The sequence below is a fragment of the Miscanthus floridulus genome, chromosome 18 (assembly GCF_019320115.1).
Source record: "Miscanthus floridulus cultivar M001 chromosome 18, ASM1932011v1, whole genome shotgun sequence".
In the NCBI taxonomy this organism is placed as follows: domain Eukaryota; kingdom Viridiplantae; phylum Streptophyta; class Magnoliopsida; order Poales; family Poaceae; genus Miscanthus; species Miscanthus floridulus.
In genome coordinates this window covers 24025593-24041559 of record NC_089597.1, presented here as the reverse complement: position 1 = coordinate 24041559, position 15967 = coordinate 24025593, and the positions used below count along the sequence as shown (strand labels likewise).

Sequence of the window (15967 nt, the reverse complement as noted above, 5' to 3'; positions counted from 1 at the left end):
ACACAACACCCCCGATCCACTTTTGAAACATCCAAATGAAACAATGGCAACATACGTACGAAACAGCTTAAACATTCGAAACATGTGTTTGAAATACATGAAAAACAATTACAGACATATGCAACATCTAGATAAAATACTTGCAACATGTGTGAAACATATGCAAACATCCAGATAAACACACTTGTAACATACGTCGAAAAAACAGATAAAACATTGGGAACAAACACTTGCAACATACGTGTACAATCATTGCAACATATGCAACATCCCGACCTTTTGCAGCATCCGCATGAAACACTTGAAACATACCTACGAAATCATCTGAAACAATTGAAACATGTGCTTGCAACATGGGGAGCCTAGGGTCGGGCGATTCCAACCGTTGAGGTCAGAGCCGGCGCCGCGCGAGCACCACCACCACCACCATCGCTAGCAGCACCGGACTTGGCTCGACGGGGCGGGCGGTGTGCGCAACGGGCGGGAGCGAGCGGCACGGGATGGTTGCGCGACAGTAGCAAGGCGGAGTGGGCGCGCGGCGTCCGGACGGGAAGGCCACCGCTGGAGGAAGGCCGCCGCGCTGGAGAAGGCCAGCGGCAGGCAGGCGGCGCGGTGGATGCGCCCGCGGCGGTCGCATGCATGCGACAGTGGGGAAAGAAAATGTCGTTGTGTTTTTAATTTTTTGGAAAAACTGCTTCGTACTGAAAGTGGAGCGGGGGAGGCCTGTTGGGCCGATCGTTGGCTAGGCCCGGAAACAAGCCGACCGGATGGAACACGTCGGACGCCCGTGTGCCAGCATTATCCGTTATCAAGAAACAGCGAAAAGAAACAACAAACTGAAAATGACAGACATCTAGATAAACACGGTCAAAGAATCAAAGCTCACTTCACAACGCATCGGAGCTAGCTGGCTTAGGTACACCAGGTTGGAGGACGCAATGACATATCGCAGCAGAAAATCCTATCGCACGCACGCACGCCCTCACCATCCCGCGCGCACATAGCCGGCGGCAAGCCTGCCACGCGCGAAAAAAAAAATCGTCGGCGCGCGGCCACCTAGGTGCAGGGCTTGGGGAACTGGTAGCCGACATACTTGGCCGTGGCGTTCTCGCACTTGGCCGACGTGCCGCCCTGCCCCATGTACTTGAGGTCCACGTCCTGCAGCACCAGGCCCTGGCACGGCACGCCGCACCTGAGCATCACCGCCACCGGCGTCGTCGTCGTGCCCTTGATGTTCTTGAACTGGATGTCCTCGAGCGTCACCCCGGACACGTACTGCATGCAATGCGCGCAACATTTTTTCACGAGCACATGAGATGTAGTCACCAATGGCGGGGCACGGCGCGCCACGACGTCGTACACGTATAGAGCAGAAGGTATATACCTTGTGCTCGCAGTTGTAGTAGGGGCAGTACTTCTGGTCGATGATGATGGGGTTCCGGACGTCCTCCATGAGCAAGTTCTCGAAGAGCATGTGCGCGGCGCTGCTCTTGGTGGGGGAGTTCTCCCACGTCTTGATGCGGACGCCGTTGTCGGTGCCGGTGAAGACGACGTCGCGGACGTGCACCCGCGTGACGTCGCCCTCGCCGGCGTACCGGCCGAGGCTGCCGACGCTCATGCCGTGGCCCGGGCCGCACCGCACGCGGGCCACGTCCACGCCGTCGTTGCCCTGGCCGATGGAGATGCAGTCGTCGCCCGTGCCGATGCGCGCGTCCGTGATGGACACCCCGGCGCTGCGCTCGATGTGGATGCCGTCCGTGTTGGGGCTGTCGGGCGACGCGCTGATCCGGAGCCCGCTCATCCGGATGTTCTTCGCCTGCAGCAGCGCGATGTGGAAGAACTTGGGGTTCACCGACGTGACGTCACGCACCGCCGTGTTCCGGCTGTTGACGAACCGCACGCTCTGTGCATGTATGCATGCATGACAGACGGTCGATGGCATATCAGTCGTCGGAGGCCCATGCATCTATCGGAGACGGAGAAGAAGAAGAAGAAGCTAGTAGCTGCGTGTGCTTACGGTGGGGAGGACTTTGCAGTCCTTGCGGAAAGGGCACTCGTTGAAGGGCCAGGCCGCGGCGCCCTGGCCGTCGATGACGCCGCCGGCGACGGTGAGCCCCGTCACCCACCCGAACTCGATCCAGTCGTTGCGGAACCGACTCAGGTCCGTGTCAGCCTTGAGCGTCCCCTGCACCGCACATGCACGTAAGAGACCGTAACTGCATGCAGACACGCACGTTCGTCCAGGGTCCAGCCAGTTGGTGCTTGACTGGCAACTACCGATGGATCGGAGTGCAATGCAATGCAACGCAACTGGATCGATCACTTGCCTGCAGCTGGAAGGTCAAGGTGGAGGCGTTGCAGGGACCGTGGAACTGCACGGGGCCGATGTAGTACGTCCCCGGCGACAGCAGCATCGTCACCGCGCCGGCCGATCCGCACGCCGCCTTCCACGCCGTCATCAGAGGCTGCATTGCATGCAATGACATTCATTGTTCAGAGATGGTCAGAGTCAGCAGGACGAGGATGGATGCAAGGATCGGAGACGAAGAAAGCTGCTCCAAGCCTCCGACCTTGGTGTCGTCGTCGACGCCGTTGCCCTTGGCCCCGTAGTCCTTGACGTCTACGGTGATGGTGGCCGCCCCGCCGGCAGACGTTGACCGCAAGAGCGCGACGACGACAAGGAGCAGCAGTGGCCGCCGCGCCATCAGCCTGCGGTGCAGCTACGCGCTTTGCAGCCTACGCAGCTCCTTCCTCCACGAAACAGCGCCAAGCCTTCGCTGCAACAGCGCGAGGAGAATGGAGGAACGGCACCGCGACCGTGGACAAGTTAGCGAACGGTCGGCGTCGGCAAGGTCGTCGACGTCCGCCGGCGGCCGGCCTCAGCCCCAGCGTCCGCCACCACGACGCGTCGACGCGAAGGGTGAAGAAGCGGGAGAGGAAAGCCGGCAGGCTGCGCGCGCGGCCGGAGGCTCGCCGGGACGGGGGTACACAGCTGCAAAAGGCGCGGGTTCGGCTCGGGGGGGTCCAAGTCGAACCGCCCCGCTCGCCCACCTGCCCACGTACGTTGCCCAAGCCACAGACCAGAAAATCAAATCCCTTTGCCGCGTACCGCGTTGGAATCCGACCCTTTGCTGTGAAGCCAGCAGCGAACGTGATGCGGCGTGCTGGCGACGTCGGCGAACGCACGTGCACGTGTTTCGTTAAGAGGGATGACAGAATTACTTGTCCATGACGAATAATGAGTATGACCGCGAGAGCAATTACATGATCACTCGAGGACGAAGAATCCATAACAGTGATAGTTGACGATTCCCGGCCATGATCAAGAGCTCCCATACGGCCACTGCTGCTCTGAATACAAGTGTATATGCTTTGGAAACTTCTATTCGTGATCTGAATAAAAGTGTATTTGTGCATATGATTTCCTTTGGAAACTCTATACTTCCCTGAATGAAAATCAGTTGCGCGTATAAACCCTTGGAAAACTTCCCCTTTAGAAGCTCCTTATACTCATTTGAAAAAGCTTGTAGGTCCTTGAATGAAAATCGAAATGTTTAGTTGGTGCCCTGAGACGGCCATTTGGAATTGGCGTGCGCATGTCCGTTATCTGTCTTTGATTTTATAAAATTGAAAATTTAACACAATTCCACAGGAGCTGAGAACTAATGGAGTTCATTTGGACTAGCAATGGATGCAGCTTTACATTGATATATTTTCCTTATGTTACGAACTTGAACTTTTTGTAAATTTTGCAATTTTCAGGGAAAATGAACATGTTGAAAACCAGATTTTAGGGACTGATCCAAGATATTGCGGGTGTCTAATAATGAACAAACGGTAATGCTGGTGTCCGTGTGTTCCGACGCATCTGACACTCAACGGACCCACAAGCAAGGCTCTCACAATCAAGCTCAGATGTCTATGTTCTCAGGCTTATTTTATTATTTCTCTCCTACCTTATCCTCTCATCTCACTTTTCCACCACCGTCGACCCTCCCTGTATGGCGTCGCTATGGCCAAGGCATGCACACCGCCGTTCGCCGTTGCTGACCGGTTTCTTGGCTTCCCGCATGGCGAGCTGTGGCTGCCTTCCACAGGTCTTTTAGCTAAGTGAGCTCCGCTCCGCCCCCACAGCCCCACCCATGGTCGTAAGCACCGGAGCTCCACTCAATGAACCCCGACCGAGCCCGTCACCGGTGATGGGTTCCACACTGGCTACTTCGACCACCATGCGGTTAGTGCCATGGCTCCTGGACCCGCGGGCGCATCGTGCGCGTGTGGCGCTCCCGCTCCTGCCACCACCGTCTCCGCTCACCTGGTGGCGCTCTTGTTCTTGCCAGGCCGTGGCCATCGGCGATATCGTGTTTTCAAGTGTTTCATCTGGATGTTGCGTATGTTGCAATTACTATATACGCATGTTGCAAGCGTATATTTCATGTTACAAGCATATGTTTCAAGTGTTTTCAAATGTATGTTTCGTGTTTCATCTGGGTGTTGCAGAAGTAGATCTGGATGTTGCATAGCATGCATGTTGCAAGCGTATGTTTCGAAGTGTTTCATATGTATGTTGCAAGTGTTTAATCTGGATGTTGCATATATTTACAATAGCTTTTCAAGTGTTTTTGCTTCAGACGTATGTTACGTATTTGTTGAATAGTGAATGAAATGAACAAGATTTGAAAACAATTGCTTTTCATTGATCTGTAAAATGGATTATATACATTTGAGGGGGTGTCTCCAAGAGACAACCGTCCACCAAAGGACAGGCCCCTTGGTGATGGGATTAACTGCTAATCTACTACTAGTCTAACTATCCCATAGATAAGATCACCGGTAGAAGAGGTGTCTGTTGGTGTGCAGGTGCCTCTTCGCCTAGAAACACCGTTTCACAACACTCCCCCTTGATCGAATCTTTCTTGAGATCAATGCAGCCGTAAGCTTGATTCCTCGAAAAAACCCTGTGGGAAAAATCTGAGGAATATGTATGTATAGATATGCTATAAAAACTCCTTTAAACCTTATAGGAAAATAAGAAGAAAATAGCATATATGAGTGTGATTTAAATAAATCACTATGTCATTGGTATCCCATTAAAAATCCCAGTGGGGAAAAATATTGGAGATACGACATATAGATTACTTCCCAAAAACCTTTTCAGGAAAAATATGAGAAGCAATATAAAGTGATGTGTCGCTAAAACTCCTGTAAAAATCCAGTGGGAAAATTAGGAGAAAATATGATGACATATTATTGGTATTGCCTCTTGAATAACTCACATAAAAAACCTTTTCAGGGAAAAACCATGTATGAGTTGTAAGGGCAATATGTGTCTTTGATATTTCCCACAAAAACCCTGGTGGAGAAAATAAGAGATATGACACATGCTTATGTTAATATTACCTCATTAAAAACTTTAACAAGAAACCTTATAAGTAAAACTTGTGAAAGAAAAGAGTATAATATGATGTCAGTACAGGTCAACATTTAGGAGATATCTCCCCCTGATTCTGGCAAATCTCGAAGTCGTCGCATACCAATTTCATGTACCAATTTTTGAAACACAGAAGTTGGTAAGGACTTAGTAAATAGGTCAGCGAGATTATCACATGATTTGATTTGCAAGATGTTTATTTCCCCGTTTTGTTGTAATTCATGGGGATAAAACAGTTTAGGAACAATATGCTTAGTGATATTGGTCTTTATGTAACCCGATTGCATCTGTGTAACACAAGCAAAATTATCTTCATAGATAATTGTTGGTGATTCAATTGAACCAATACCACATGACTGTTGTATGTGGTTAATCATTCTACGAAGCCATACACATTCTCGTGATGCCTCGTATAGAGCAATAATTTCAAAATAATTAGTAGAGGTAGCTGTCAGAGTCTGCTTAGAAGACTTTCATGAAATAGTTGTACCTCCATGTAGGAATACAAATCCTGTTTGGGATTTTTCATTATGGGGATCAGATAAGTAACCTGCATCAGTATAACCAATCATACTGGGATCATGATTTTTCTTGAAGAATAAACCAAGATCCTTTCTGCCATTAAGGTATCTAAGGATACACTTCGCTCCCATCCAATGACGGCGAGTTGGGTCCGCACTATGCCTAGCTAGTAAGTTCACTACAAATACAATATCAGGCCTAGTGCAATTTGCAAGATACATAAGTGCGCCAATGACACTGAGATATGGGATCTCTGGTCCCAACATCTTTTTCCTAATATCCCATGGTCTAAATGGACCTTTCCCTATTTCTAAGGAACGAACAACCATCGAAGTTTTATTAGGGTATAATTTATCCATATTGAATTTCTCTAATATTTTCTAGATATAGGCTGATTGATGCACTAAAATCCTTGAAGGACGGTGCTCAAGTTGTAAGCCTAGGCAATACTTGGTCTTACCCAAATCCTTCATCTCGAATTCCCTCTTCAGATATTTGCGTGCTTCATCTATATCTTTTGGGCTGCCAGTGATATTTAAATTATCAACATACATGGATATAATACAAAATCCTGTTTGAGATTTCTTAATGAAAATACATGGGCAATCATCATTGTTAGAGTATCCTTTCTTTAGAAGAAATTCCCTCAGTCGGTTGTACCACATTCGTCCCGACTGCTTCAAGCCATATAATGACTTTTGTAGTTTTACACAATACATATTGCGATTTGTGTTTGGATTCGGAATTTGGATTCCATCGGGAACCTTCATGTATATGTCTGAATCAAGTGACCCATATAGATATGCTATCACCACATTCATCAACTACATAGATAGATGATTTTGAACTGCCAATGATATTAAATATCGAAAAGTAATTTTACTCATTACTGGAGAATAGGTTTTATTGTAATCAATGTCGGGTCTCTACGTGAACTCTTGTGCTACTAGTCTCGCTTTATATCTCACCATCTCATTATTCTCATTCCGTTTCTGGACGAAAACCCATTTAAAGCCTACAGGAAAGACTTTGGAAGGTATAGGTATTACAGATGTGAATACCCCTCTTCTAGTAAGCGAGACTATCTCAGCTTGAATTGCTTCTTTCCATTGAGCCCAGTCCGAGCGCTTTTTACACTCTACCATGGTCTTGAGATCTGGATCATTGAGAAAGATTTCTGCAATTGCTGCGGAGAAGTACATGTCGACAACAGTAGTCTTAGGATTGTATGATTCTCTAGAGTCCATGTAATTGATGGAAATTTCTTTCATCCCATTATTTGACTTAATATTTCCCAAAACTATGGAGTCAGGGTGTTCCGATATCCTAGGATCAGAATTTGGATGCACCGTTGATCTGAGTTGTGGATTTGGTCCTGATGTTGGATTTTTATCCATTATTGGGTGTTTACCAACTTTAGGTTGGCTTGAATTTACTGATTTGGAGGATTTAGCCCTCGATATCCTCGGACGCTTACTTGTAGCATTATTCTTAGGAGCGGCCGTACTTCTCCCCCTTCTTCTTTGGAAGTGGGAGTTGAATGGTTTTTATTGGTACCTCCACTCTTTTGAGCGCATTGCGAGTAGGATAAGAGGATTTAGTGACACCCTTATAATCAGTAAATGCTTCTAGCAGGTTATTTGCAATATATTACAAGTTTATGATTTTCTAAACTTGTTGTTCAGTCTCTAGAGTACGTGGATCTAAGGGGGGAATGCCTTGGGCATTCTAGATGATTTCCTAACATTCGTTTTGGTACTTGAAGTCTCCCCCTAATGCCAGGAAATAGTCCTCATTAAATATGCAGTCAGCGTATCGGGCCATGAATAAGTCCCCTGTAAGAGGCTCGAGGTAGTTGATAATTGATGGAGATTGATATCCCACATAGATACCAAGTTTCCTATGTGGATCCATAGAAGTATGCTTAGGCAGTGAGATCGGTACGTATACAGCACAACCGAATTTTCGCAGATGTGAAATATTTGGCATATTCCCATGTACTAATTGCAATGGGGAGACTACGTGATATGCAGTTGGTCGCAATTGAATTAAGTCAGCAGCGTGTAAGACTGCATGACCCCAACATGAAATTGGTAGGTTACAATTTTGTAATAACGGTCTTGCAATGAGTTTAATTCTCTTAATAAGAGATTTTGCTAAACCATTTTGTGTATAGATATATGGGACAGAGTGCTGAACTTGAATTCTCAAAGCCATACAATAATCGTTGAAAGCCTTTGAGAAAAATTCAGCAGCATTGTCCATTCGAATTGATTGAATTTGATGTTCAGAATGATGTGCTCTAAATCTAATAACTTGAGCAATAATTTTTGCAAAAGCATGGTTACGTGTGGACAAAAGACACACATGAGACCATCGAGTAGATGCATCTATTAGAACCATGAAGTACCTGAACGGTCCAGACGTTGGTTGTATTGGGCCACAAATATCTCCTTGAACGCGTTCAAGAAATTTTAGTGGCTCATTTTGAATCTTAACGGACGATGGTCGTACGATCAATTTCCCTGTAGCGCGTGAAGTGCACGTATAATCTGAAGATTTTGAGAATTTAGCAGTATTTAACTCATGACCTTTAGAATTGCTGATAATTTTTCGCATCATCCCTATACCAGGATGGCCAAGGCGTTCGTGCCAAATTTTGAATGCGTTAACATTCTAAAAAATTACCTTGTACGCAATATGCGGTACGGGTTTGATGTATGTGTAGTACAATCCGGACGGAAAAGAGGGAATTTTCTCAATAATTCGTTTGCCATATCCACTATTTTTAGTAACGAGGAGAATTTCCTCATTATTGTCATCACGGGTTTCAATATGAAAACCATTTTGATTGATATCTCTATAACTTAATAAGGTACGCTTTGAATTGGGATACAATAATGCATCCTTAATTGTAATTTGGGTACCCATGGGGAGTACAATGTTGGCACAACCGGAGCCAACTATTGTAGCATCGTGCTCGGCGATTGTCAAAACATTTCCATGTCTTTTTGTAAGAGTTTGGAAATATTTTGTTTCTCTAAGTATAGAATTAGTGGTACCACTGTCCACTAGGCATAATTCCTCCTCCATCAGATTGACCCCCGTAGAAACTATAATAAATAAAGAATTTGATATGAAACTCTTTGATGATATATAGAATACATACTTTATTTATTGAATATCAAATGTTTACATTATATTTATTAGATATTCAAACCAAATAGTGATGACATTATTAAATATTTTACAACACATAGGACATAAATTATTTTAACTATTATAATCACTAGGACATAAAGACATTAGAATCTAAGGGATTGGGAGCCTATTCAAAGTCTCTAAATATGTCGTTGGATGCATATTCCACGATCATATTCCCCGTATCAGCAAGATTCTCGCCTCCTCGTATGTTGTTGCTGCTTGGTTCCATTGGAACTTGTTGCGAACAACCAGCCTCATTCCTGGTGGTGTCAGGTTGAATGTTGAAGTGGGCTTCATACTTCTGTCCTGGTGCAGCACGTCCACGACCCACAGACTTTAAGTAGAGATCAACAAGATGACTTGGGGTACGACATCTCTTTGTAATGTGGCTATAACAACCACACTTCTGACACACAGGTTTGTCATTCCTGTTTTTTGGAAATATTCTTATCTTTGTTGGAAACACGAGTTTGGGATTTCTTATTGCGTCTGCGTTGTTTTTTACCTTTCCTAGAATTTCCCTGAGGATGGGTCCTAGTAAGTCCACCATCAAATTTGGGTTTATTCTGAGTGTAAGCATGTACTTCAGGCAATGGAGCAGACCCTATGGGGCGCTGCTGATTATTCCAAACCATAAGTTCAGAATGTTTTTCGGCCTCAAGTAAAGTTTGTATAAGCTCAGAATAAACCTGAAAACGCCTTTCATGGTATTATTGTTGAAGAATCCTTTCAGAGAAAAGCATAGTAGACAGAGTATTTTCTATTTTATCCGCATCTGTAGGTTCTTTCTTACAGAATTGCAACTTTGAGCAAATCCTATGAACAGCATAGTTGTAATCACTCATAGTTTTAAAATCCTGTAAGCGAAGTTGCGTCCACTCATAGTTGGCCGCAGGCAGGACAAGTGCCTTTTGTTGTTCATAGCGTTGCTTAAGAGAATTCCATAGATTTTGTGGGTTCTCTTCCAACAAGTATTCAGCCTTAAGATTAGGATGAATATGGCTCCTAATGAGATATAGGGCCGTATATACATGTTGATCATCAAGAGGTGCAACACCATCTTCGGGTGGTAACACAGCTCGATAAAGTCCACGGGACGCAAGACTAACCTTTACGTCCGCAGCCCATGTGGGATAATTGTGGCCGTCTAGAGCAAGCAAATCAAACTCTTTGACGGTCATTAATTCTACATGAGGCAAACCATCAAAACATTTTAAGTTATTAAAATGTTGTGGTGTGTTATAATTATGGGATGCAAGATAGAGACAAGATAAATCTTATATTATTAATGGTGTAAAGATCTCATGTGCATAATAAAATAATAGAGGTAGTCACCATAAAAGTGTAGACCTCAAATTGGGCATAGTCTGCATTAATAGTAGATGCCAAGTAAGTATGCAAGTTGTATAAACACGTCTTAAGGTAGTCATCAAGAATGATATAGACCTTAGTCAATTCGCAAACGAATTGGGTACGCACGTTGGGGATAGTCACTAAGTTGTGGACTTAGTGTAGATCCCACAGTAGCAACTATGGTGCTACCTTGTGTATGGCCAATAGAAATGCGAATTAATGATAGTCATCTTTGTGAAAAGATGTAGACCAAATGTTCTTATTTGTGATGTTGGGTATGCACGTTGAGGATAGTCACTAAGTGTTTACTTAGTGTAGATCCCGCAGTAGCAACAGTGGTGCTACCTTGTGTATGGCCAACAAACAAATAAGGAACATGCGCGTTATACAATTGATGAGAAAATATACATAAAATGTCGCATCCATTATTTAAGCACGTAGTGATTTAAAGTAAAAAAAGCATAAAAGGGCTTAAATAAAATGATCGATTGCAAAATTGATGAATGAGTAAATAATTTGTAAGATCATGGTCGTAATAACAATGATATTATTTATTAGATTTGCCATACATACATGGACAAATACTTTGAATAATATCATAAATGGATATTTTACAATGATAAAATATCACAAGTACAACTATAGTTAAAGTCAGTGACTAAACACAAGAGTACTTAATTTTATAGCACATAATTATAAGAGACTAACATAGTCATTGACGAATTAATGCTGAAAATAAATAAAAAGAAGAAAAGGAGCCAGCCAGGCCATTGAAATGGGATTGAACCCATTTTTTGTTTTTGGCCCAGCTTGGCCCATTCGGGCAGGCGCAGGGAGTGGAGGGAGGCCAAGGCACCGGCCTTCGGCCGACCCATCTAGCGCGCGCAGTAGCCCCATAAAAGGGGGCCGATCGGTAGTTAGGGTTGAAACCCTAACCGCTCACCGCCGCTGCCGATTTCAGAGGCCACCGCAGCCACCCTAACCGCTCACCGCCGCTGCCGATTTTAGAGGCCACCGCAGCCATCGCAAACCACCTCGCTGCTCCTGTCCACTGCACCATCCGTGCTCGTCATCTTCAGATCGAGGAAGACTCCCCCTCGTCAGGGGAGTAGAAGCCACCACCACCCAGCGCCATATTGAGGACCTCCGCGCTTGGGAGACCAAGGGCCGCCGGGTTCCAAGAGCCTACACGGATGCCGGGGCACCGGTCAACCGCCGCCACCCTGCGGCCGAGGAGGCGCCAGAGCGTGGGGGGTGTGGTGGCACTGCCCTCAGCAGAAGTTGGAGGAGCCGTCGGGAGTGCCTGCTCCTTCATGCGAGCAGCGGCTTCCGCACGAGTCGCGGGTGGAAAAGCCGGTGTCGAGGTCACCGTCGGAGGAGGAGCCGAGGGACCAGCCGTGTCGAAGCGGGACGCCGGTGCTGGCCACGTGCATGCCGCCGGGGTTGAAGAGGTTGCCGACGCCGGGGGCAGCCACCATATCCTCGTCCTCTTCCTCAATCTTCGTGGCATCAAGCGCGGGAGCAGCCCGCGTGTTCAGAAACCATGGATCGAGTGGGGGGACGCTATTGCCTGTCGCCACTAGAGTCGGAGAGGCTGGTGTGGGCGTCGGCAGCGAGTACGAGTACTCGAGCGTGTGCGGGATCAAGGTGAACTCCTTGCAGAAGTCGCACCAGAAGCGAGGTGGTGACGGCGCCGGCGACATCGGCTCCATGGGGACGTACGCGGCGATGGGCTCGACAACCACTTCATCAACGGGCGGCACCAGGGCTTCCATGACTGGTGGCGCCGGGGCTTCAACAGCTAGAGGCACAGCGTTGCTAGGGCCGGCACCGTCCAAGCCAAGGCGAGGAGATGGTGGCTGGCTCTGCAGACGAAGATCACGCAGAGGAGAAGCATGGTGGCCACGAACAGGAGCCCATCGGTGGCGAGGAACTGCATTGGAACGGAAGCCACGAACAGCGGAGTCAAAGAGGCGGTCGAAATGACCATGGGCACTATTGCAGCGAACAGGAGGCCCAAGGCGCTCGAAGACGCTACAGCATTGTCCATGGTGGCCGTGGTGGCGGATCGGGCCACGGCGAACTCCACCGACGCAGCAAAGGGCGAAGAACAGTTGACGAACAACGTGGGACTGTAAGTCAATCCTTGCCATGGTTCTTACCGATGGGTTCAGAGGCCTTCGTTGCCTCTGCGTCGTCGTTCTCTCTGTCTTGTCCAGTAGAGCAGTGCTGATAACGTGTTGAATAGTGAATGAAATGAACAAGATTTGAAAACAACTGCTTTTCATTGATCTATAAAATGGATTATATACATTTGAGGGGGTGTCTCCAAGAGACAACAGTCCACCAAAGGACAGGCCCCTTGGTGACGGGATTAACTGCTAATCTACTACTAATCTAACTGTCCCATAGATGAGATCACCAGTAGAAGAGGTGTCTGTTGGTGTGCAGGTGCCTCTTTGTCTGGAAACACCGTTTCACAACACATATTGCAATAGGACCCATCTGCCATTGAGCACCACTGTCACTGTGATGCATCTATATCGCGCATCCACACACGAGTGCGTGGATTCCTGCGTGCACGAAACGGAGTAGGTGTGAGGAAGCGGAGCGGGCACAGCACGGGAAAGAGCCGCGTTAGTGGCGTGGGAAACGGAGCAACGCAAGGCTGTCTGCAAAATTCCACGTATGCGCGGGCCGGGACTGGGAGTAGGGCGCGTCCTGTAGGCGGAAATCTCAGCCTGGGCACATTTTAGCCGAAAACCGAACACCGAACCGAACCGAAGTGTCGGTTTTTCGTTTTTTCGGTTCGGCTTCGGTTTTGGATCCTAGGAACTTCGGTCTTCGCCTACGGTGTCGGTTTTTGAGTCGAATGGAACCGAACAACCGCCGAACCGAAGTTAGCAACAATCTCCGCTATGCAGGCCCGCTTCTCCGTAATTCTCCGCTTCAACCCAGAGCCCACCAAGGCCCACAACGCACTGCTCTGGGCAGACCTGAGGCCTCTCCGCTCCCGCTCCCGCCGCTCCACCCTTCGCCTCCCTAGCCCCCGCGCCCGGGTCCCCGCCTCCTCCCCTTCTCCACTCAAACCCTAGCCCCGGGCCCTCCTCCTCCCCCTGCGCTAGATGCGGCGTCGACGGCCGAGCCCATGGGCCTCGCGCTTCTAGAGGCCGCGGAGCTGCCTATCCAAACCCTAAAACCTAGTGACGACGGCGGCGCGACTGGAAGGCGGCCTGGCAGGATGGGGAAGCGGCAGCGGGCGAGGCGAGGCGCGGTGACGCGACTGCTGCGAGCTGCGGTAGCGTGGGCGCGAGCGTGGCATGCTCGGTGGCTGCGCCGCACGGCTGCTCCACGGCGCGGGCGCGGGCGTAGCATGCTTGGTGGCTGCGCCGCGCGGCTGCTCCACGACGTGGGTGCAGGCGTGGCATGCTTGGTGGCTGCACCGTGCGGCTGCTCCATGGCGCGACGGTGGTGCCGGCGCGAGCAGGGGCGAGCGGGAGCGGCGCGGTGCGCGAGCAGGACGGTCATGCGACCATGGAGATGGACTGATGGAGGTTCGAGCGCTTGCCTCTGGTTTCATCGGTTTTTTTCGGTTAAAACCAAAAACCGAACTAAAAAACCGAAACTGAAGTTGTCGGTTTTTGCTGCTCTGAAGAACCGATCGGGTGTCACCTTCTGAAAACCGAACTTTCTATAAACCGATTAAACCGAACTGAAATCTCGGTTAAAACCGAATGCCCAGGCTGACGGACATCCAGACCCAAGCCGAATCGCTGGTGTGAACTGTACGTTCAATGGTGGGACGTTCGCGGAAATGAAAAACGCAATTACAATCAGCAAAAAGGTAACATGGCTCAGAAAATATACAGAAGAATAATATGGCAAACCAGACTTAGCTTATTACTTCAAATTGTTTCAACAAAATAAGTACTGCATAATGTGCTCAGAAAGACAGCCACGACCCCACATTCTAAAGAAGAAAAGACCTACAGCCCTGTTCGGTTGACTGATTTGTATCGTTGCTGGTTCGTTTATAAGAGAGAAGTACTGCTAGCTGATTCATGTGAATAAGTATCCATGTGAGGGGGCTGGCCAGCCAGCCCAGCCAGCCAGCCCCAGCCGGCTGCTAATAAGATAAAGACTGGCAGGCCTCCTCACATAACGAAGAAACAACCTAAGACCTAAGATAAGACTGGCAGGCCTCACATAATAACGAAGAAACGACCTAAGATAAACACTGGAAAACGTGCAGCAAGACTCAACCAGTTCCCATGGCGATCAAATCAGATCAGATCACTGACCACCACGGAGGCGGAGGACAAGGTGAAGGGGGCACTCCTTCTGGATGTTGTAGTCAGCCAAAGTGCGGCCATCTGATAAAGTGTAATTTGTATCTTGTAGTTCATAGCTTAGCTGAGGCTTTTTTTCCGCGTTCGTCAGCCAACGATATCACCCACGTCGTTGTGCGCTCGGCTGCAGTCGCACCTCGCGCTGGCAGTTGCCTCTGAGATCAATACAGATTGAACCGTTGGCTCCATTGCTCCCTCTATCATGCTGCTTGCCGGCGAAGATGAGGCGCTGCTGGTCCAGAGGGATGCCCTCCTTGTCCTGGATCTTAGACTTGACATTGTCGATGGTGTCCGAGCTCTCCACCTCCAGAGTGATGCTCTTGCCGGTGAGGGTCTTGACAAAGATCTGCATCTGTTGAATCGAATTCAAAGAACCAAATATTATTTGGCAATGCCAACGGATGGAAACTATAACGATCTACGAAAAGAAGTATCATCGGCAATGAATCTGTTGAATTGAATCGAAAGAACCATATATTAATTGACAAATGCCAACCGATCGAAAGTAGAACGATCTATACGAAAAAGAATCATCAACAATCATATCACGATTCACAACCTCATTGGAAACAGTCCTAGAAATCAAACACGAAGAGATTAGAGATCGATCGACAACTCGCATACCTTGAATGAACGCGAAGAAGATGGCGCGACTCGCGAGGAGAGAAACGAGATCCGTCGGGGGGGCTTGGATTGAGACCCCAAAGGAGTGGCAACCCTGTATATTTATACTAGCTACCGAACCCTAGCCAGGCCTTGGCGTGCGCGCCGTGGACTCATTCAGTCGCTTGGGAGTTGGGACGGCGCCTAGGCTTGCGGGATTCCGCGCGAGATCACCAGAACTGATTGGCCCTTCTGACCTCTTCGCCATTATGAGAAAAAACGGACGGGCCCAGACCCAAGGAGACAGAAGGAGGCTGTGTTGTTGGGCCGATCCTGGGCCAGATTCAAGCTTGGAAGGCCGGCAAGGCCCACGTACGAAGACCTCACTCCCGTATATAGAGAGGGCAAAAAAAAAAAAAAAAAAAAAAAAAGGAAGAGCCGTGGACGAATTTGATTTGAGGACACTTGCGTGGACGCCTTCGCCATTTCCGTCCATTTCTTCCCG

General features: G+C 48.1%; 1 protein-coding gene and 1 long non-coding RNA gene across 2 annotated transcripts; both read right to left on the bottom strand.

The window, feature by feature from the left end:
• Positions 1 to 912: 912 nt before the first annotated feature.
• LOC136519413 (exopolygalacturonase-like) lies at positions 913 to 2964 on the bottom strand. The gene is made up of 5 exons (XM_066512817.1): positions 2571 to 2964; positions 2309 to 2465; positions 2018 to 2202; positions 1385 to 1903; positions 913 to 1275 (listed from the first exon to the last, which is right to left on the bottom strand). Exons 1-5 carry the CDS (start codon positions 2703 to 2705, stop codon positions 1057 to 1059), a joined length of 1215 nt encoding a protein of 404 aa, XP_066368914.1. The 5' UTR covers positions 2706 to 2964; the 3' UTR covers positions 913 to 1056.
• Positions 2965 to 14942: 11978 nt separating this feature from the next.
• On the bottom strand, positions 14943 to 15540 carry LOC136519525 (uncharacterized). The gene is made up of 2 exons (XR_010774944.1): positions 15484 to 15540; positions 14943 to 15211 (listed from the first exon to the last, which is right to left on the bottom strand). It is a non-coding gene; the product is annotated as an uncharacterized lncRNA (long non-coding RNA).
• Positions 15541 to 15967: the final 427 nt, after the last annotated feature.

Excerpts from the sequence above, each read along its gene's own strand:
- LOC136519413 (XM_066512817.1), bottom strand. The coding sequence starts at position 2,705 with ATGGCGCGGCGGCCACTGCTGCTCCTTGTCGTCGTCGCGCTCTTGCGG. Across the intron at positions 2,203-2,308 it reads GGCAAGTGATCGATCCAGTT|GTGCATGTGCGGTGCAGGGG; the intron begins GCGTTGCATTGC and ends ACGGTCTCTTAC. Across the intron at positions 1,904-2,017 it reads ACTGCAAAGTCCTCCCCACC|AGCGTGCGGTTCGTCAACAG; the intron begins GTAAGCACACGC and ends ATACATGCACAG.